The 21,095-nt window shown below is 45.3% G+C and overlaps 1 protein-coding gene across 2 annotated transcripts in view; it reads right to left on the reverse strand.

The window, feature by feature from the left end:
• Nucleotides 1-30: 30 nt before the first annotated feature.
• LOC119224537 (probable E3 ubiquitin-protein ligase HECTD4) overlaps nt 31-21,095 on the reverse strand; it is a 39,328-nt gene continuing 18,263 nt past the window's right edge. For both annotated transcript variants that reach the window (XM_037481585.2, XM_037481584.2), the window contains exons 27-76: nt 20,639-20,743; nt 20,446-20,534; nt 20,181-20,353; nt 19,810-19,945; nt 19,580-19,724; nt 19,310-19,476; nt 18,782-18,928; nt 18,496-18,680; nt 18,191-18,344; nt 17,804-18,081; nt 17,450-17,636; nt 17,273-17,354; nt 16,938-17,140; nt 16,653-16,788; nt 16,336-16,518; nt 16,047-16,211; nt 15,782-15,951; nt 15,422-15,537; nt 15,208-15,311; nt 14,822-14,983; nt 14,564-14,712; nt 14,348-14,427; nt 14,014-14,177; nt 13,608-13,845; nt 13,302-13,438; nt 13,091-13,217; nt 12,421-12,558; nt 12,172-12,308; nt 11,507-11,667; nt 11,238-11,419; nt 10,929-11,134; nt 10,695-10,825; nt 10,397-10,602; nt 10,123-10,302; nt 8,509-9,896; nt 8,214-8,421; nt 7,904-8,127; nt 7,649-7,794; nt 7,461-7,564; nt 7,200-7,323; nt 6,644-6,834; nt 6,281-6,427; nt 6,040-6,159; nt 5,774-5,929; nt 5,562-5,665; nt 5,054-5,275; nt 4,809-4,975; nt 4,500-4,695; nt 4,157-4,379; nt 31-3,376 (exon numbers count right to left, since the gene is read on the reverse strand). In XM_037481585.2, coding sequence (XP_037337482.2) covers nt 3,240-3,376; nt 4,157-4,379; nt 4,500-4,695; nt 4,809-4,975; nt 5,054-5,275; nt 5,562-5,665; nt 5,774-5,929; nt 6,040-6,159; nt 6,281-6,427; nt 6,644-6,834; nt 7,200-7,323; nt 7,461-7,564; nt 7,649-7,794; nt 7,904-8,127; nt 8,214-8,421; nt 8,509-9,896; nt 10,123-10,302; nt 10,397-10,602; nt 10,695-10,825; nt 10,929-11,134; nt 11,238-11,419; nt 11,507-11,667; nt 12,172-12,308; nt 12,421-12,558; nt 13,091-13,217; nt 13,302-13,438; nt 13,608-13,845; nt 14,014-14,177; nt 14,348-14,427; nt 14,564-14,712; nt 14,822-14,983; nt 15,208-15,311; nt 15,422-15,537; nt 15,782-15,951; nt 16,047-16,211; nt 16,336-16,518; nt 16,653-16,788; nt 16,938-17,140; nt 17,273-17,354; nt 17,450-17,636; nt 17,804-18,081; nt 18,191-18,344; nt 18,496-18,680; nt 18,782-18,928; nt 19,310-19,476; nt 19,580-19,724; nt 19,810-19,945; nt 20,181-20,353; nt 20,446-20,534; nt 20,639-20,743 — 9,180 coding nt within the window. In that variant the 3' untranslated portion in view covers nt 31-3,239. The remainder of the gene's footprint in view (nt 3,377-4,156; nt 4,380-4,499; nt 4,696-4,808; nt 4,976-5,053; nt 5,276-5,561; nt 5,666-5,773; nt 5,930-6,039; nt 6,160-6,280; nt 6,428-6,643; nt 6,835-7,199; nt 7,324-7,460; nt 7,565-7,648; nt 7,795-7,903; nt 8,128-8,213; nt 8,422-8,508; nt 9,897-10,122; nt 10,303-10,396; nt 10,603-10,694; nt 10,826-10,928; nt 11,135-11,237; nt 11,420-11,506; nt 11,668-12,171; nt 12,309-12,420; nt 12,559-13,090; nt 13,218-13,301; nt 13,439-13,607; nt 13,846-14,013; nt 14,178-14,347; nt 14,428-14,563; nt 14,713-14,821; nt 14,984-15,207; nt 15,312-15,421; nt 15,538-15,781; nt 15,952-16,046; nt 16,212-16,335; nt 16,519-16,652; nt 16,789-16,937; nt 17,141-17,272; nt 17,355-17,449; nt 17,637-17,803; nt 18,082-18,190; nt 18,345-18,495; nt 18,681-18,781; nt 18,929-19,309; nt 19,477-19,579; nt 19,725-19,809; nt 19,946-20,180; nt 20,354-20,445; nt 20,535-20,638; nt 20,744-21,095) is intronic.

Raw genomic sequence — 21,095 nt, forward strand, 5'->3', positions numbered from 1 at the left:
TGACACAAGAAAACAAACATTTTTGGCCGATTTGATTACATCAAGTCTAAGAATCCTTTATTAATTAGACTGTAATTGACATTGTAAATCTCTGGTGACTCGACATATCAAGTGGGTTTAATGAATAGATTATGGAAATCCTTAGACAGCACTCTTCAAAACATGCACCCGATGGAAGACTTTGAACGTACTTCAGTATACAAAATGTGTACACTGTATGTCTACACGTTGTATACAGTACCAGTCAAAAGTTTGGACACACTTCCTCAATCAATTGAATAAAAAAATGTGTCCAAACCTTTGACTGGTACTGTGTGTGTGTGTGTGTGTAACCGGAACGATCAAACGATGAGCACAGTGTGGTTCATTGGGGGCAGCGCTTACATCTCCGCACACAGCATTGTATCCCAGGTCAAGTTGCTCCACTAGCTTGAAGATAGACGCGGTTACCGGGTCAGCCCCATATTGCATGACCACAGCAGACATCTCAACTGCTTTCAACTGCACAGAAAGTTTCAGATTGACTGGGATGTGGCATTTTGTCTACTTATTGGTCTGACTATCATTAAAAAGGCTGGTCGAAAAGTTTGTGTTGTGAGGGACAGTCGATTAGAATTTTGACTTGTTGGTTTCAAAAATAACCAGAGACATTTCGAGAATTTCTCTTGGGAAAACTGGTAGACTTAGAATTAAAACATGGACATTTTACATTCAAATATTAGGAAAACTAAAAATAATAAGCATTATTTGAAAGATCACAGTGAGTAAGGGACACACCTGTGGCTCTTTGCTAAAGAGCTCTACACTTAAGACATATCCCCTATAAACTGAGCTTGCAGCGGAAATATTGGACCCATTAGTTCGGGCAATCTTTTGCGTTGCGTCCAAATCTGCGGTTGGCTCCCTTTGGAATGGCTGAAAGGCCAGTGTAAGTCGGTGGGGAGCATGACTGGAGATCCAGCTGGAACTGGCCTGGCCCAGCACTCGCTGCTTTGAAAAGGTGTCTGGTGACACAACCAGAGTTGGTTGCAAGGGGTCCTTACATAAAAGGCATGTCCTTTAGGAGACAAAGCACGTTACACAGTCATCATTCATCATGACCAACAGTCATTGAGCATGCACTCGTGTAAGCGGCCATGTCCGCTTCACCGTGTCAACATTGTTCAGCCAAGTATGTAAATGAACCATTCTGGGGAGGATTGTGCAGAAGAAAACATCCATTCATGACATCCATGTTGTCTGAGCAATTCCTTAAAGAAAAATTCACTAAAATAAGCATGAAAATGAAATGGATCAATGTATAAAAATACATCATAGTGGGAGAAAATAAAATAGACTTTGTACATGAAGACATTTTTTTTTTTTATTGTGACACAGAAATCTCAAATGCCATCTGATTCTTTACATCTGTATAATCCATTTTAGATATGTTACGTTTCTGATGAGCAGAGGTAAGACAGTAAAAGTTAAGTTAATGCAACCATAAATAATTGTAATAAATACCAAGTAAATGTACAGCACATCTTAATCGCAACACCTCTTTGAATGGATATGTCCTTTTTATAACCTGACCGCCTCGGAGGAGGAGGAAGTAGAGAAGAGAGCGTCCCGTTAGCAGCAAAATATCAGCCTTTAAAAATAACTGAACCAAAACAAAATGTTGCAAGCAATTCAACAATCCAAAATGCACAAAATGTCTTTCAGTTTTATCCAAGTAAAATGGTGGTTTTACTCAAAGAAAACATGTTTCACCATGAGTAGAACAAATTGAATCCATCTGAGACTACTGACAAAAGGTGATAAGATTACTGGTTGTTCCAAAAGTCATAAAAATAACACAACAAACTGGATATCCAACAGACATTGCCTAGTTTGCTCAATTTAGAATATTTTCTTAGAAGAGTAGTGCAAACCACAAATAAAAATGATATGGTGAAGTGAATTAGCAATTAATAAGAAATGCCATGAACAAAATGTCAATTTACATTTTTCCCCCCCTATTTAATTTTTAGACCGAAAAATATTTGGTTATGGGTAAAATGAAAAAAGAAAAAACAGTATAACCTTGTTCTTCTTTAAAAAAATGAAAATGTTTGAAAAGGCAATCCTTAGGATAATGCACCGCCCCTCCCCCAGTGTGTGTGTGTGTGTGTTGGGGGGCGAGGGGTTGTTGCACATTCAGTAGCAGTAGCACACAAACCATGTCGGAGAGCAGCTCATGACATTATCATCTCCTTCACATTTTTCCCAAAGCGACACAGGATTTCAGGAGAACCTGAAATGGAAGCATACCACAGCCAGCAGGCCTCCCCTAACGTCCAATCTGCCTGAACCCAAAGCTACTCGAAAAATCAAAGAGCAATTTCATAAACTAATAGATTAATATGACTTTTTACACAACTTAAATAACCTCTCCAGAGACTTGGATAAAATGTATTCAGTTTATATAGGCATAAGTTAATTTGTCCATTAGCAGTTCATATTGTTCTTATTCATTTTTAAACAGGCAGTAAACTACATTATATCCTGTACAGCACTTGTTCACATCTTGTGCCTGACGCGGTCAAAAAGGCAGCATCTTACATTTCCTTTTTTCTCTCAGTAGCCGTACCGTCGTCTCAAGCGTCAGATAATTCCATGGAATTCATAGGTTCCTCTTCACACAAAACCAGCATCCCCCTCTGGAGAGGGACTCCGACAGCAAAGGCCCACAGAGGGGAGACAGAGGGGAGGCAGCTCGGTTAAGCATTCAGACAGATACAGATTATTTGTTGCTTTCACAGCAATGCAAAGTTCCGCAACTGAGAATTAAAACCGTGCTTTCAATACTAAAAAGTTATCAGGAGGAGGATTTGGCATCAAATTTGCAACTGTAAAGTGCTGATCTGAAGTCATCCTATTTAGCTGTTAAATTCACAGAACTTGACTGAAACTTGTTAAACCCTCTGTCAAAGGAAGGGAAGGGACCGGCAAAACAAAAAAAGCGTGTCACAGTTGCTTCACTTCAATGCCAACCGCAGTGCAACCAGAAGAGATACGCGTCATCTTCACATTATCCTCCCTGAATTCCTCACAAAAATGTGTCACGTGTATCATGAAATGTGCGTAAACTTAGGGGGGGGGAGCAGAGATAAACATGCAAAGCTTTAATAGCAACCCAAAATAAAATTAAATGTGTGATGTGGTTGGAGCAGCCGAGCATAAAGAGCTGTATATACGCTTCGGATCCTCAGGTCTTCCTAACCGCTGAGAGGGTCCTCGCGGTAGTGGATGGCGTATCGCAGTTTCTCAAGCATCACATCCAGAGATGTGTACTGGGGCAGTTTCACCATGAACATACAGGTCTCCACGCGGATGTAGCGCGAGTCTGGCTGACCTGGAGGGAAGAGAAACAGGAAGGTGCATTACAACAAGATCAACAACTACATCTTCTGCACAAGGAGTCTCCTTATGTATGTGGGGTTTCACATGAACCCACGAGGGGAGATTATTTGCTTGTCTTGGTGATAAAACATCTTATCTGTAATAAATTTGAGTAGACAGTTTCTAGCCTCTAAACCAGTGTTTCTCAACTGGTGGGTCCCGACCCACTAGTGGGTCGCGGACCCGTTTGTAGTGGGTCGCGGGCCATTGCATGGAAAAAAAATTCTGGGACATCCTGGGATTTTATTATTTTGAAGGGACTTTCTCTAATGCAGCGGAGTGTCGATGTTTTTCCGGCTCGTCCGTCCATGTTTTCAGTCAGCGCGGCAATTAGAACGCCCCCTCCCCCCCCCCCCCTCCCCGTCGACACCGCCAGCGAACGCGGAAGCACCCCCCCCCCGTTGACCGATCAAATTGGGTCGCGGCTTGTCATTAAGGGGTAAAGGTGGGTCCCAGAGCCAGACAAGTTGAGAACCACTGCTCTAAACAGTGGCAAAGGAAACTAGGACAGATCCCACTTCTGTGAAAGACAAGTTCACACGTCAGAAACAGTGTTCCCTTCCACATGAAAAAGCTTCCAAATTACATAATACAAATTGGTTAATTTTAAAAACACTAAAAACACTAAAAACACAGGAGATGAACAGGTACAGTCTGTGCTTTGATCATTTCTATAAAGAACATAACACAGAGATAGCAGCTCTCGTGTCTATGAAACCTTGCTGGCCATTACCTGCTGCTCCATCAGGAGGGGCAATCTTCATGGGGTAAGGGGGAACATGGGCGGTGTCCGGCCCCCCGTCCTTGCAGGGGCAGGTGAACGGTATTCGCTCCTGGTTGCACGCAAACTTAATGAACTTGCAAAGCTCTTCTTGAGTGAACATCTCCAAGGCAATCCAGAAGAACTCGATGTGCTGGTCGGTCTCCATCAGACCCACCTGGTACATGGTGTGAGCCTACAGAGGGAGAGGAGAGGGTAGACTGAATTAACGCTAACCCGTGAAAAAATAAGGCTTCTCATGCGTTACTCATGTACTAAATGTAATTCAGATTTAAACAGGCACTTTCACACAAACCTTGAGGAACTCCAGGTTGATGTAAGGCAAGCCGCAGGTGCGCAGCTCCATCTCCAAGGGGCTGAGCATGGTGAGCAGCTGCAGGGGAATGATTGAACCGAGCCCTGCACGCACCGCCGTCATACACTCTTTGTTCTGCAGCTCCCTCAGACGAAGACTCCGCACCGCCCGCGCGTACATATCTTTATTCTCCCAGCTTGACACACAAACAAACACACACACACAATGTATAAACGAAGAGGACTATTAATAGTTCAGTCTTTTTGATGGAATTTTGAAAGAGGGGCTTTCTGGTGAAGTTTCCTCTACCTGACGGGGAGGCTGCGACCGCCCTGACGAAGCTCCACCTCGTCACCTATCATAGTGACGTAGGTGAAAGTGCAGCAGGGTCGGCTGGGAGAGTCAGGGCTTTCTCCCGAATGGTGTAGGGAGGAGATCTCAGCGCACAGGGCCTCCAGCTCAGTCTCATCACTCGTCTGTGGAGTCAGAAACCCAAAGACCCGTTAAGGTCAGGCAATAATGGTATCAGCAGAAAAACCTTTCTGGTCGCTTACATTTTCAAACTTCTTGACGTAGTTGTAAGTCAGCACGTCAGCTTCTTGCAGGTCCTGCTCCGGGTCAAGTGACTCGCCCACCAGACCCTTCCAAAAGGAGCTCAGTAGGTCCAGAGGAAGTGGCACATCAGCACGGATGGCGATGCCAAGAAGCTGGCCGAAGAAGTGCAATAACTGTTCTTCTGCATAGCTGATAGGGCAGGGGGTCAAGATGTACTTCCCCTGAGAACACAGACAAACAACAACACAGAAATTACATCACCTTTCTTGTGCTGGATAGGACTCCCCCGTCACAGATATGACACCAGAAAAACCTGCACTCGAGATAATAATTAACAGAACTTTACTGCTAATGATCTCCAACTCCAAACATTTCATTTTTAGTTTTCAAAACTGATTGATTGACTGACTGAATCATTGAGGATTGAAGGCGGTGTTAGGTCAATTCAGACAAGGACATATTGTATTAGCAAAAGAGCATATTAATAAGACATGTTGAAAACGTTACCTTGTTGCGGTTAGCTGCAGCACTCGGGCAGAGCAGCAGCAGAGAAAGAGCAGAACTCTGTAACTCCTTACACACCTGCCACAGGAAATGCCTGAAGGAGCCACCTGGAAAGACAGATTCATCAAAGCTACAGTGAGCTCAGCAACCAAAGTATGACTGCAGGGCAGTTCATACAACAACAAAAAAAAAAAACATGAAGGTGAAATTCTAACTTGTGCCGTGAACTTCCTCTCCAGTGAAGCGGATGTTAAATGCATAGGTCGGGTCTCCTCCGCTGGCCAGTTTCACACAAAGCTGTGACGATGGCACGCAAGAAAGCTGGCGTGCCGCCTGGCATAAATATGTGTTCTCAGACGATCGGATCTCCCCTGCAGGAGCAGATGCAAGTGGAATTGAATGAATGTTCGCAAAGCTCCAGTACAAGGGATGTGAAACATGAGACAATAAACATGTCCAAAATGTAAAAAGGGATACATACCTCCCACGATCTCCAGAGGGTCCAGTGTAATCTCTGGGGCGGCGTGGTCAGCTGTCCGCTGTACGGTAGCATTCAGCACTCTGTTCATTACAGTGACCTTGGTGTCGTAGAAGATGAGACCTGTCCCCAGGTAGTGGGGGAAACAATACAGATTTTAACAAGGCAAGTTTCCTACATAGGTCAAAACACTTGCAGTCACACCAACGTGGCCCATTATGCCTCCTTGACCTGCTGTACTCACCTTTGGCCTCGCATAACAGCGCTGCGATGCTGTTTTGATAGGTAAGGGTCTGCCTCAGCTCCACTAGCGGCAAGAAGAAACTCTCCAGGGTGTTGTTGAGGGACTGAAGAAGAGCAAAGCGCAAGCGCATGCTCTCCACAGGTACATCTGAAAACACACAAAAGTGAAATGTACTAGATGACACAACTACTAAGCAAGTAGCGCCTACAGAATGTACAGAGTATGCATGTGTAGCACTATGGTTGACGGTGTATACGTTGGATTTGCAGAAAAAAACTACTGCAAGAGGAAGAGAACTACGATGACAACAGGAGTGACGTTAATCCTGTCCGCTGAGTAACAAACAGTCACAAATATACTTACTGAGCAGACTGGCCACACGAGGATCAGCAGTATCACCGGGGTCCAGGTAGACTTCATGCGGGTGCAGTCTGGCTGGTGTGATGGCCAGGTGACGACAAAGCCTGTTGATGTACTGGACCATCGCCACGTCCATCTCCAAGCCCCACTTTCTGCACGCCTTCTGGGCGTGACGAGTGTCTATACAGGTGCACCTGGTGTAGGGAAAGCTGCACTTAGCAATTCATCAAAGATGAGCAGAGGTTTGGTTGTGTGTATATTCTGGGTTCAGGGCGAAGCTTCAGTTCTTTTTTCGTACAGAAAATAGGCAGGTGCTATGCAGCATTACACTTAGATAAATAGAGTGAAACGAAGGACATTCATTTAACTTCTTTATTTCAATAATCATTACATTTTATTCTATGCTGGAAGTCAATTAGAATGTATGCGCTTCTTTGAAGAGGGCACATTTTGTAACACCACAACATGTTTGCTTCCCGGACAGCTTGTTTAAGTGACAGTATTTAAGTTACAGCCTTGTGAGGGATGGTTATTGGCGTAAGACATTCCCAAATCTCACCTTTCAAAGTGGAGGTCATAACCACAAGCCAAAATCGCCCTCCAGACGCTACGGATGTCCTGCTTGGCACGGTCAACAGCAAACTTATGGAAGCCTTCCAGTGTCAAGTACTTCTCCTCTGGAACTGAAGCAGACAAAGCACTATGTGAGGTAGCTTGGTTTTAATAGAGTATGCCAGAAGGGAATACCTGTTATTTCTAGGCAAAAGCAGCAATCTTTAAATGTCGGTGTGTTGCCAAAGCGTGTGTCATTACTGCCAACCTTCAGTTTTCTTAGCAGGAGATTTTTCCACATCCTTCTCATCGGGTTTAGATTTCTCTGGAGATTTTGGCTTCAGGACGGTCTTCTTTTCACTCAGAGCAGTCCTGACGGATACATTTAATCAGTAATCATTATCGTGTCAAAGTGTAACCGTTCCAAAGACATGTGCTGGAAAATATATCAGTTACCTGACACTGTGTAGCACAGACTTCTCCTTGGTGGGAGGTTTGGTGATGGGCCTCTTGGTGCTCACTACCTTACCTTGGTGTTGTTCTTTTCCTGCTTTGCTGTATTTGTTCTTATTAGGCTTGGAAGTGCCGTACTTTCTAAGAATCTGGTACAACAACAAAAAGGTACAGAACGTAGTTTAATAATTTATAATTTGTACCTAAGATGGTGGCAGAGGAGCTTTTAAATATTGCACTTCAAAAAGACTACTATACCTGAGTAAGCTGGTCCTCAAGCACTTTCTTCGGATGTCTAATGTTAGTGAAGAAAGTATGCAGTAAGTTGCCAGGCGTCTGAGCATTGATCTGCTCCTTGCTGAGGTAAATGTCGGACACTTTCACTGGCTTGGCAGGTGTGAGGCTGAGCATCTGCTCAGAGTGCACGCAGCTCTTAAACACATCTGTGAGGACATCTCGTGCTCCGGGTACAAGCTTGTCACCTTGAAACACAGAGATTGATTATTAAATAATTGTTTGATTCTGGCAGAACTAATGTCACATTACAGTGGGGTTTTCAAACACCAACCTCTGACTGACTTGTCCAGGAAGTAGTCTTCAAGGGCAGAGCTTCCCTGTGTGTCAAACAGGCTTTGGTTAACGCTGGAGGCTGTGAGGATCTCCTCATTGGTCAACTCCATTAGTTCCTCTTCCCCTTCAAGGCTCGACAAGCCAATCAGGTCACTGCTGTTAAAAAGACTGGCACGGATTTTTTCCACTTTTGCCCGAGAACGAACCTGTGGTTAACAAAAGAAACATAAACGTGTTTCAACATCTCAAAATCTAGCAACTTAGATCAATAACGAGGCTCTCATTCAACCCACCTCAATGACAGCATAACCCTTGATGGGCCGAGCCATGACCGCATTGCTCTCAAGGGAGGTGACAGTGTGCATGGAGCCCCCTTCTGACATGGAAGGGGTTTCTGTGCTGTCGAGTGGCTCTCCCAGGCTGCCCAGACTCCCCAGGCTTCCCGTACTACACAACGAGGTGTCTAGACTCTCCTGACTAGAGACAGTCTGGGGGTCCTGGGGGCCCTGCTGGGGGTATGAAACAGCCGCAGCAGCAGTGGCGAGAGGTGGAACAGCTAACAGCTCCTGATCGACAGAAAGTTCACTGGCGGTGCGGGACACTCCCTGAGAGGAGCTGCAGATCGAAGTCTGGCTGGTGGAGGCCGAAGCGCTGACGCTCATGGCCGGAGTCACACTGCTCGAACTGTCGGGACTCTCAGGACCTCCATTGTTGGTGAAGGGTCGCTCGGGTTCAAGGCCCGCTTTGCCATCCTGGGGGCTGGAAACACCGGCTTTGGGCTTCTTGGGCTCCTCTTCTTGCAGAGGAATGAAGACTTCATCTTTGAAGAGACCCCCGTGTGCGTTGCATGCCCTGCGGATGGCATTTCGAACCACGGCCTCCTCCAGGTGCGTGGGGATCCCTGAGAGCACCAGCAGGCGACTGTGGGCCGTGGGGCCCACCAGGGCTTGGCAGGCGTCTGTCACTGCGTCACTGGTCACGCTCAAGCCCTGCGGGTCTTTGTTAGCGAGATGCCGAAGGATCATCAGGAGAGTGAGGCAGCGGTGGAACCACAGCATGTCCTCGGGTTTACCGCCCGCCATGTTCAGCAGGGCGCTGTCGCTCTCCGACAACCGTGCACCTCCACTTCCCCGTTTCCCGGAGACTACGGCCGCCACCGCAGCCGCTGCTCTCTCGCGCTTCATCTTCACCTTCTTACGTTTGGATAGCAGACTGGGGCTCTGTGGCGTCTGGCCCGGGGACGATGATGAGGACGATGAAGAGTCACTGAGGTTAGGGGCGCTAGTGGAGGACAGGGCCCCCACTGAAGATCCACTAACATTCAGGGGAAGCGTCACCTCTGCCACTGCCAGACACACCTCCATCAGAGCGTGGAAGTAGGTGGAAAACCGACTCTGCTCCGCCCCGAGGGCCAGTGCGACGCCTCCAGACGAGGACCCGCCAGCTCCGGCCCCCCCAGCTGTCCATCCCTGAGTCTCCCGGTCGTAAAGCTTTCGGAGTTCTGTCTGCAGGGCCATGAGCACAGCGAGGCAGGGGTTAAGCAGCAGGGCGATGGAGCTGGAAAGACCAGCAGGGCTCTTGCGCTGCTCCAAGTGGTGGATCTTCCGCAAAAGCTCAGCTAGCAAGTGGAAGATGAGTTCTTTTATGCAGGGAGCCAGGTCGGTTGTCCAAAGCAAACCACCTAAAATAATAAGAAAACACTGAAAGTTGTTGAAATCTATAATTGAATTTGGTATGATTTGTCTGCAAGCTTTGATGCCAGGTTGACGGGACTAGGAAGGATGGACATTTTATGGAATTGCAGTTCTGAAAATAGGATGATTACCAATGGTAAAAAAGCTAAATCAAATTGTCAAATAGAGTTTTGAAAAGTAAGGCTCGTTAAAGTGTGCTGATGGTCGACTCACCTAACAGCTCTACCACCTGCAGCAGCACAGACGAGGGCACAGTGTCCAGCTCGTCCTCTGATCGGTCATTGTCCTCACCCAGCTTCCAAGTCAACAGCTGTTCAGCAAATGCCACGGCCAGAGGAAACTCAAGTGGCAACGAGTGCAACACCAACACAGCACCCGGGGGGGGTGACACCCCTAAAATCAATAAAATTAGATATTTAATCCTGTAACACTTCCTTTTTTTTTGATGCAGCCTGAATAAATTCTCCTTTTGGTTTCAGACACTCACCCAGTTTGATGTGAACTTTATCAGTAGGTATGATAACAGAGGGGTATTGGTTGGTGGTGGGAGGGGGAGTAAGGCCTGTGTTGGTAGGTGAGGCATCGAGTGGATAGCACACCGCCTCCATCAGATTGAGCTGGCCATTCCTACGCACTTTGTGACCCAGGCCATACACCATGACTCGGGCCCATGGGGCCTTGTAAAGGCTGGAGCTAATGTAATGGAAAAAACATTTAAAAAGAAAATGGATGTAAATCTGCATCAATAATGAATTGCAGAGGTTGAACATTACTGAGGAACTTACTCTTTGCGGCAGCCAAGCTGGCTCTCCTTGCAAGATATGATCACAAACGCAGCGCCTGGAAAGCTGACATCCATGCTTATCTTTGACTCTGTGACAGGGAACTCCTCAGATGTGAACTGCTCTGGTGCGTTCTGTCAAAATGTGCAGTTATATGAAAAGATGAGCATCTTAACAAGACGTCGTAAGTATCCAGAGGCAAGTTTATTAAATCTGGCACTGATCGGCAGACCTCACCTGTAGAAAGCAGCAGATTTGCTTTGTGAGCTCCAGCAAGCTTTCCTCTCCTTGATGCAAGGCACGGGTAATGGCCACCGTCAGCCACTCCCGGATCGGCTGACCATTGCCCTGGTAGAATAGCTCTGAGGGAGAGCAGCTTTGGCCCTGGAGGTTGTGAAGCATCGACTGGGCCAGTAGGATAGAACTAGAACTAATTGTGCCATCTGCAGCAAGAACCAAGAAAGAAAAAAAAAAAAGAATGAGAAATTGGCCATGAAAAATTAATACATTAAGGGAAGCAGTAATTCATGAGAAAGATATAGTCACCAGGGAGGGGTGGAGCCAGCAGCTGATTGGACAGCAGCTGCAGGTGCTCTAAGGTGATGTCGCGTATAGCAGGTATGTGGAAGAGACGAGTGAAGGTGTGGGGATTCTTCGGGGCAAAGATGTTGAGCAAGGCCATGCGGCAGTATAACCGAGCCAACGCACTCTCACAGCGAAGCAGTTCCCTGCAGAAAATCAGTTGGAGCGAGACGTTATTATGAGCGCTGGTGCAGGATGATATTATGCTTACTCCCATTAGGTTCATATGTTACCTATGAATTTGTATGTTGCTACTGTCTAGTGACACTAAGCCATTAGCTGCAGTCCGTCGAGATCCAGCAGGCGGGCGCTCCAGCATCTCAATCGGGTACCAGTACCTCACTAGAACCCCCTCACTGCGCAGGTAGGTCTCCACCTGTACCAGCTCATTCACCTGGACAGGCGCAAGTTAACAAAAAGGCACGTATAAATATATTTGTTTTTTTGTTCTAATTGATTGTGTGTATGAGACGTGTGCACTCTCAGTATCTGCAGGCATAGCTTTGCTACAATTCTAGCATTTACAGGAGACGGGGTGGGAAACACGTGAAGTGGAATGGAAGGTTGGCATCTATTGAAAAGGTTAATTATATGGTTGATACCAGGCAAGCCAAACAAATACTTAAATAGGATATTTGACAGGACAATGGATATTTATAATATGCATTGTTAATATGGCTTTAAAGAGGATTGCAGACGAGAGAGGAGCAAACATATCCGACCACCCTTTTAAGCCCTCGTAGGAAGGAAAACTATCTTTTACTGTAAATGAATCTTAAAATGCCACCAGGAATGGGCCAAGAATTGGTTTGACACATTATACACAAGCTAGTTAGTTTATGTTTAGTTTATTTACAAAAATGTCCAAAACAATCAAGCGTGAAGTATTTGTACTTACAGTGTCCACATCGAGCACTACTCCATGCAAACCAAAGGTCTTAAGCATGCCCCGAATGGCAAACTTGGGCAGGGCTGTCCCTCCAGTAGTGCTGTTGGTATTGTTACTCTCCGGAGAGCGAATGACCACGGTCAAGCCTGCATTGAATAAGCAAAGTACTGTTTTCATACAGTGCTCACTTACAAACTCCCTGAAGTTAGCTGCTGTGAACTTAAAACCAAAGTGTATAGAAATGTAGGTGAGTGGTACCTTTGCGAACTTTGTCAATAGTGAACTTGTTGGCCTCATCCTTGATATCCTCAATGGTAGGGAGGTACAGGTCACGAGGAATGCCGCCATTCTCCTCATACAAGAACTCTACTGTCTGTCTTGCAATGTCAACCATGCCTGTTAAAAAGTACGAAACACAGCCAAGACATATGGTATAAAATGTGTCCTTGTGCAACTTAATAATAACTACATTTATTTCAAAACTTAACAGAAATACGGACAGTCACATAATAGGTATGCTGTAGCCTTTTCTTTTATATGAGAAAAATAAAAGCTTTTGGCAATTCATTTAAGATCAAATTTAACTGTAGCACAATAGTAACTTCACTCTAATTTATCGAACTATTGATATATAATAACAATAGCTTTTCATAATATTTTTTGAGAAAATAGAAAGCAGTAGGAGTGTGATTCCTTAATCACTTCTTAACCTTAATTTTTCAGTGTGGCATTCATGATCACAATGTTGCATTCACAGAAATGATTCTTCATGACGACTGTTTTTAAAACATTTTAAATTCAGCTCTATTGACCAGTTAACTGGTTGTTCAAATCATGTCGAAAAAAATGGTAAAAATGTTTTATATTATGGCAATTTCACTATGTGTTTTATTGGATTCTAGGATATGCTTTAAATTCCTTTCTTCACCTAGCTGCAAAGCTCCCTTGATTTGGTCGAGGCCGGACTTTCTCTCCGCTTCGTTACGAAACCGCCTACGAATTGTAGGGAACACTTTGGTCTCCCAGGCCTTTACAAGCAAGGCATAGTGGTCCTCCTACAATCAAACACAAAATAAACAATAAAGAATGGAAACTTTAAATTCATTTGGAGCTTTTCCAAAGAAGAAGACCCTACTCACTCTTGGGACATCATCATCATCCTCGTCATCACTCTCATCATCTGCTATAGGAGGAGGATGAGGCTCAGGACCAGAGGTGACCAGGTTCTCAAAGCTCAGTTCAACTTTGTAGTGACACGACAGGTCGCTGTTGTACTCTGTTTGTCCAACAGAAAAGGACAAACAGAAAATGCAGGTTTAACAAATAATACAGAGAGACGGTGTCATTGGAGTGCTCCCCCTACCTGTATCTGGGGGATAGGTATGCTAACTCCAAAGACAACAGCATTCATTTTTGAGAAGACTGAGTGAAGTTAATGAACCTACGTTGCTGGGCGACAGCCACGGCCGCGATCCGACAAGGGGGTCCATGAGAACCAGAGTCAGAGGTAACACTTGCACCCGCATCATTATCACTGTCTGAGGCCATCGCAAAGGGGAGTGCCTCAAAATTTGCACTTATTTCCTCTGCGAGGTCTACACACAAGTCAGCCGCATTTCTGTGCGCTTGGCCTTCTGCATATGCAAACGGCCTGCTTCCAAAGTTGGCACGGATCTTTGAGTTCTGCAAAACAAAGAAAAGAAAGGTTAACTAGACTAAATAGAAGGTTAACTGCATTAACCCATGGGGGAAATTAAGTCACTGAAGAAGCAAATCAAATGATATGTATAGTACTGATTTAACATTATGAGCGGTGAAATCATAGCTTCAAACAAATCAACAGAAACTCACCTTTTTCTGAATGTGTACCAGGGGCCACATGCCCCCGGCTACATCCTCAAGAACGGGGCAGAGGCGCTGGCCGCAGTAAGTGAAGTAGACCCTGCCTTTAGGGGCCTGCCCAGGTGGTGGAGGAGTGCCCTCAGAACGCTCCCAGCCTATTCCAGCCACATCGCCTGTATTAATACACAATGATGGTTAAAGTCTCAATCGTAATTTAATGGCAACAGATAATTACATTTGTACAACATGCAGTTATTAGATTTAATTGGATTTTTCAGATGACTTTAAACAAAAGCGACTGTAGTCCTTTCATGAAGAAAAAGTAGTTTGTCTGCTCTCTCACCGGGAAGTAGAGACACATCCAGCCTCACACTCTTCCACTGCAGCAGACTGGAGCCGTTATAATGCACTGCTCTACCATTACTGACACACACACACACAGATACAAAGACAGATGGACAGACAGAAGCACAAGAAGGGAAAAAAGAAAAACAACAGCAGTCAGCACTCAAGTCCGAGAAAGAGTAGGAAGTGGATTTCTGTCAATATGTAGCCATACTTGTGAAACAGACATGTCCCAACAGGGTTGGTCCATGCTCCGTCCCTCTTCTCCGCCTCGGTGGCAAAACCAAAGGACACAATCGGGCCACTGTCCTCCTCAGAGTCTCCATAGGAGACAATTTCAATCTCCCAGTAAAAGGACGGAGCCTGCAGGGGCAAAGAGAAGAAGATGGAAGACTTTGGACAGGCCACAGTATAAGCGCAGGCTTTTATCCTACAACTAAAATAGATCGAAATGGCATAAATCAATGCCCACCTGAATGGGCACAGGACAGGTGGCGTAGATGAAGGTGCCTCTGGGCAGGCCTCCTCCAGCACTTGGATCAGCCAAGAACGTGACAGAAGTCAGACGGGACGAGAACATGCAGGCACGGACTGGAGGGAACACCCTGGATGGAGACCACGTGATCTCCTTGGGCTGATGGGACAACCGTATGAAAAGGAGTGTGCAGAGAAGTGGGGCAGACAAATAATTGATCAAAATATCTGTGAAAGTTGAGTGTCTTACGGCAAAACATTAATTTCATACTATAATGATGTGGCTGTTTTTAAAGAGATTAAAGAGGTTTCCCACAAACTCAGTTAATGTATCTTTTGCTGCTGTTGGTTATAGTAATTTAAAAAATTGGACAAAATTCCCACCTGGCGTCTGTCTGTCTGCAGTGGTGGAGGAGGTGGCCGAGCACAGTCCCGGTACAGCATTCTGACTCTTTCACATTGAGCCTCCACCATGCCGAGACGCTCCCCTGTACGAGATGACGGAACTTGGTGAAAGATGCATTTCAAACCAAACACTGCTGTATCATAAATGAACATTTTATGGTGCTCAAAATGATTCGTTAGCAAGCATGCTCACCGGGGCTACATTCCTGGGCCACCAGGTTTAGAACCTCCACAGCAGCAGGACACTGCTGGATGAACTCTTCACAGAAGGAGCTATCCTCCAGGAGCTGCGCCATCACCAGACATGCCCTGAAAACCATTAAGAGCACGGTCAACTTTTATCAAATCTATAATTTTGCCGTGAAGCTGACATTAGATTTTTAGAATGAAATTAAAGCAAGCAGAGATTCAAGTTTCCACATTTTCAAAACTTGAGATTGAAACATTGGAACAACACAAATCAACCTTAAACAAGTTAAAACCATTGACAACTTGGAGAGGGCTTGCAAAAGGCTGACTTTTGAAGTGCCCATCTACACAAATAACCACAAACCTGGTTCTGATTTCAGCCAACAATCGTACTGCGGCCATTACCGGGCTGGATCCATCTCCTGTAGCTGGGAGGGAAGTGTGAATCGAGAGACTGCCCTCCTGTGGCAGAAGCATGGACTGCACAGCCTGCACCACCTTTTCTGTGATTGAGAGCTTATAGAGTGGGAGGGCCTGTTGGGGAATCGTAGTGAGGGAGCCCCAAGTGAGATTAAAGGAGATATTTCCATAAAAAATATATATTTTATCTTTAATGCTGAAACTTATACCTCAGATCTGGGTGTGCAGAGGCGTGATATCGGTACGGTCAGGATGTCTGAGGCTTGGCAAGCTCTCCTGTACTCGCAAGAAGGGAACTTCACAGTAGCGATGCCCTCCTGCTCATTGATGGACATAACTATGCCCACACTGCCCAGGACTCCTTTACCCACAACCTACAGAGAAGGGGAATCACAGGAAATATATCAGAATTTTACCATTTTGGGGGGAAATGTTACATGTGAAATAACTTATCTGACGCAAAAGTAAAGTACGTTTAGAGATTTTTCTCCTACTTACCTGGACTTCAGAGCCTATCTTGATAGTTTCTTTAAAGCCCCCAAGGGCACAAAGAGCAGCAACAGCCTGTCTGCCAATTGCCTGTAGCTTAGCCAGTTTCCTACCACTGCTGCTCCCATTCTCCAAAATACTCTCAGCATACTTCCCCAGCTGAGGGATAAACATCAGGGCCCTGGAGAGAACCTACCACACACCCAAAGGCACAGAGAATTAGGTTGATTTGAAAGAGGTATAAAATATAACAACATTTTGTCAAAACTGAAACTACTTCCATTAATGAGCAGAAATAGTGGGATAAAGTCCAACTGGTACTTCACCTTTTCAGCAGTGCTTGTCCAGATCTGAGCGGTGTTGGACTCGGGGGCAGTGAGCAGGCTATGCAGCAGAGCAATAACCTCAGCAGCCATACTGTTGGCAACGTGGCCACTGATAAATGGCCTGACAGGGTCCGACCTGTTCACGACCAATGTAATGTAATGTTGGCCAGACAAAAATATACATATAAACATACATACACACAAACATTTAGTTGCAGAATAATCACTGCATATTTCCTGAATGGTAAAGAAATCATATACACAGGAACATTTTTGTCCACCTACCTTGCCAGATCTGCATTCCTGTCCCTACACACAGCCGTCTGAGCAGTTTTCTTCTTGTCACCAGTGGTGACGCCTCCAGCAACCTCCTGGGCTACAGTCTCTATAGGTGGACCAACACTCACTATCAGACCAGACTGAGCCCATTTGTTGGCCTTCCTCAGGGCAGCGGAGGCCTCTTCTGTGACCACTTCACAGCAGCCACTCTAGAGAGGATGTGAAAAGGACAACAGATGAAAAGAGGGCACTGGGAATACATTTACAAAAAGGCATGTCATATTTTTAGTATACACTGTTAAATTAAGTCTCCTTTTCTTCCCCATTTTAGTAAAACTGACCTTTGTCATGTCTCTGTCCATCTTTACCACCTTTTCCATGTTTGCTCCAGTGCCAAGCCGAAAAGGACGTCCCTCAGAGCTGCTGCATTTTGGAGTGGACAGATGAACGCTTATGTCATAAAAACACAGACTAGGCTTCCTAATGGGAAATGACAAAGAAATATGGGGCATTATTACCTGAGAAGCGGTTGTAAGACCTCGTGAGACGACTGGTCCTCTCTCTTGTGGATGAAGATTGATAGCTTGCCATCAACCGCCTCGCCCTCCTCGCCGGCATCGTCAGACTTCAGAGCTCCTTTGGAGGTGGCGCGGGACAGACTGGTGTCCGGCTCAGAAGAGCAGGGGGAGAGGAGGGTCTGACAGCCTGGTAAAAACAGTAAAATTGTAAATATTAATAATTGGTATGAGAAAATAACATCCTTATTAGCATTAGCTTATAGCATGTTTTGGCATTTCCATTTAAAAATAAATAAAAGTCCATTTGCTACTGAGGGCACATGCATTTAGGAATCCTAGGTAAGAGAAACCGACCTGGTACGACATAGTCTGCCAGCTTGGCTAGCAGCAAGGCAGCAATACGCGAGGCAGGGTCACTTGCATCTTGATGCTCAGCATCTAGTGTGTTTGAGTAGCTCCACGAGGGCAGGGCCACGTTACCACAATCCTCTACACTCATGAGAGGCAGGGCGGCTCGGCACAGCTGCAGGATGATAAGCACCAGCTTTGGTGAAGGTCTCTGATCAAGCAGCAGAGACAACAGCTTAGAAACACAAGCCGGTTGGCTCAGGATAGCTTTCCCTATGTGGCTCCTGGAAAACAAAACAAATGGAACATATTAAAAACACACACAAATATATACAAATAAATGACGATGTTCATACATGACACAAACAAACATCACCAAGAATGCAGTTTTACCTGGACAGGTCATTGAGCAGACTGAGCACATCCTGTAAGGCATCATTGCCAGCTGCCTGATTACCACAGCACTCTGTGGCCCTGGCCAGGTGATTCGTCAGCAGGCTGGATACCTGCCGCGCCAGACCAGAGTGCACTGCATCTGTAGACCCCCCTTTAAAATGAGAAAGAAAAAAAGAAAAAAAAATATCAATGATTTACCTTTTATTACAACAAACTACTAGCGCTGTAGTTTGCATTTCTAGCGGCAATGTAAAAAAAGATTGAATGTGCACTTCAGGACAAGTTCATCATTGATAACTTACCTTCCACCTTCTCCCACTCGATGCAGCGGTTAGCGAGCACCTGAAAAGCAGCCCAAGCCATAGTGGCCACCTTCTGCTTTTTGGTCTGCTTCTCATTTGAGCTGCATTCCCTCTGGCCACTTAAACTGCAAAGGCTGTCCATTAGTTGGACCAGACCACTCCGAACCAGGCACTGCTCTTCACTCCTGTGACGAGACGGATAACAAATTAGGGTGAAGGGAGTCTGAGGGTGTAGCAGCACAGAGACAAATCAAAAACAGAGACTATGGAAGGTGAATCATCTTGCCTGGTATAGGGGATTGTGCAAAGCAAGCCAATACTGTTGGCACAAGCAATTGGGTAGCGAGCACAAAGTGACACAACAGAGGTCATGGTCTCCCCAAAGGCCTCCTGCACCTGCTCTACCATTCCCCCACAGGTAAGCTCCTCAATCCTGCGCAGAGGACACACACAAAAATGTACATTTATAAACACACTTGTATAGGAATCAGCCCCAATCAAACATAGTTTACAAGCTACATTAAAGGACCCATCATATGCCCATTTTACCACAAGTTGATATGGTTCCTTGGGGTCTTAATAAAGTGTCTTTAACATACTTGGGTCAAAATACCATTTTCATTTAAAACAGCACCCTTTTTACCCTGTGTAAAACAGCCCTCCACAGAGTGGCCCGTTTTGAGTGCCTGTTCCTCCGGTAAGAGACTCCCATTTTTCATATTCAAGGAAGCTCATTCTCAGTGACGCAAGCATGAGAACCATAACACATCTAGTGTATAGTTGGGTGGAATCTTATAGCCCCTCTTTTTCTTACCGTGGGCCACCTTGCAGTACCATAGTGACGGGCCCCACCAGGTGGGTGACGCCACCAACTCTAACAGCAGCAGTGAGCAACTCCCTCATATGAACAAGCGCTTGCTTCCGCGTGGTGCCACGTCTCCATCGCGTCTGCGCAGCAGACAGAAAACTGCTGCTTGATACCTACACAAATGACAATCGGGATGAAACGGTTCATCAACGTCAGACCAGAATTCACTAAAGGGTTGTCAATAAAGAAGAAGAGAGCGCTGAGTCGAAGACTTACAGCCTGATCGGGAGTAGTTCCGATAAAGGCAAAGAGCTGCCCCAGCAGGACACTGTATGTGGGTTTGTCACGACTGTCTTCGATGGCCAGAGACTGCAGCAGTGTAAATGAGCTGCTACGATGACTAGTCGGGTGGTGTCTCCGCCTAAAGAGGTTAAAAATTAAATTACCCAGAGTTGACTTGCATGGTTCTCAAACATAAATTTGATCCAACTAAAACAGACAAATACCTCTGGGGTGCGTGTGTAAACTCCAAGTCCTGGTTAGCTATCATCTCGAGGTCGGAGGGAGCCGACATGCTGCGCAGGAAGACTGGCTGCTTCACCATGGGAATCACGGACTTAGCATCTGACACTGATTTAGAGGCTGGCACGGAACAATAGAATTATGGAATTATATAAGAATCACTTTTTGTCTGCCATGACTGATGTCTATGGGTAACTAAAGTGACAACCACTGACAGGAGTGTGAGTGACAGTGATTGACAACATGCAACTTAAAACATTTGATTGAAGAAACAATCCTCAAATCCCAACCCTGATAAACAACAAGTTTAGTTAACAATAACAATTATAATGACTATTAAAAATATTGTGGGTACCTGGACCTGGTGTGCCAGCAGGTGTGGTGGTAAGGCTTCTGCAATGTGGAGCGATGGTGACATGGAGCAGCAGCTCAGTCCGGTTCATCAGACTCTTCACCAGTGCCTTGGTTTTGGCAAGTGAGGTGCTACTTCTGAGATGCACGGTGTTTACCTCTTGAAAGAACCTCTCCCTGTAATTACAGTCATGTAATGTTACTACACAATTTGACCCACAATATCCGGTGCAAGTGCAACGATCTTTTAATTTATTTTCATTACTGGCCTCAATGAAAGGACGACATTTTCCAGATCACTATAATTGAGCGGCACCTCCTTGAGTGAGCAAAGTAGTTCCAGCTCCTTCATTTTGTTCTGATCAAAGAAAAAGAAAAAAGATATTAAAAATATCAAAGCAAACTGCTGTCGAAATGGAATAGTCTCCAAAGAAGTTGCTAATTGTGTGTAGCACGGGGTACCTCAAAGAAGTGGTAGTCGTGAAAGAAAGGAGTATTGTTCTCCAACTTTCCCTGCTGGGCCTCCTCCACCTCATTCTGCCACTTCTGTTCCAATTCTCCAACACTCTGAAAGAAACACCGGAGATAATTAAAACAGAGTGACTCTTTTTGTTTCTCTTGCGGTTTGTGGACTAATATAAACTCAATTTGTCTCTTCAGCCTCATCCTTATATTCTCTCTCATTTTCCCAGGTTGTAATTCAATTTAGTACAGATGATCAAACATCTATCCATTTTGTGTGTCACCATGTCAACAGCATCCTGGTGATTAAAGAGATCATAAGGTAATGTAAACATGGCTTAGCTTTGCAACACCTTTCAGTTCCCCATTATTAACTTTTCCTGAGCCCAATAGGACACACTTTATTAGACTATTAAACTGTACAACTAAAAACTGTTTAGTTGGCAAATATGCATAG

The sequence above is a fragment of the Pungitius pungitius genome, chromosome 5 (assembly GCF_949316345.1).
Source record: "Pungitius pungitius chromosome 5, fPunPun2.1, whole genome shotgun sequence".
Classification (NCBI taxonomy): Eukaryota; Metazoa; Chordata; class Actinopteri; order Perciformes; family Gasterosteidae; genus Pungitius; species Pungitius pungitius.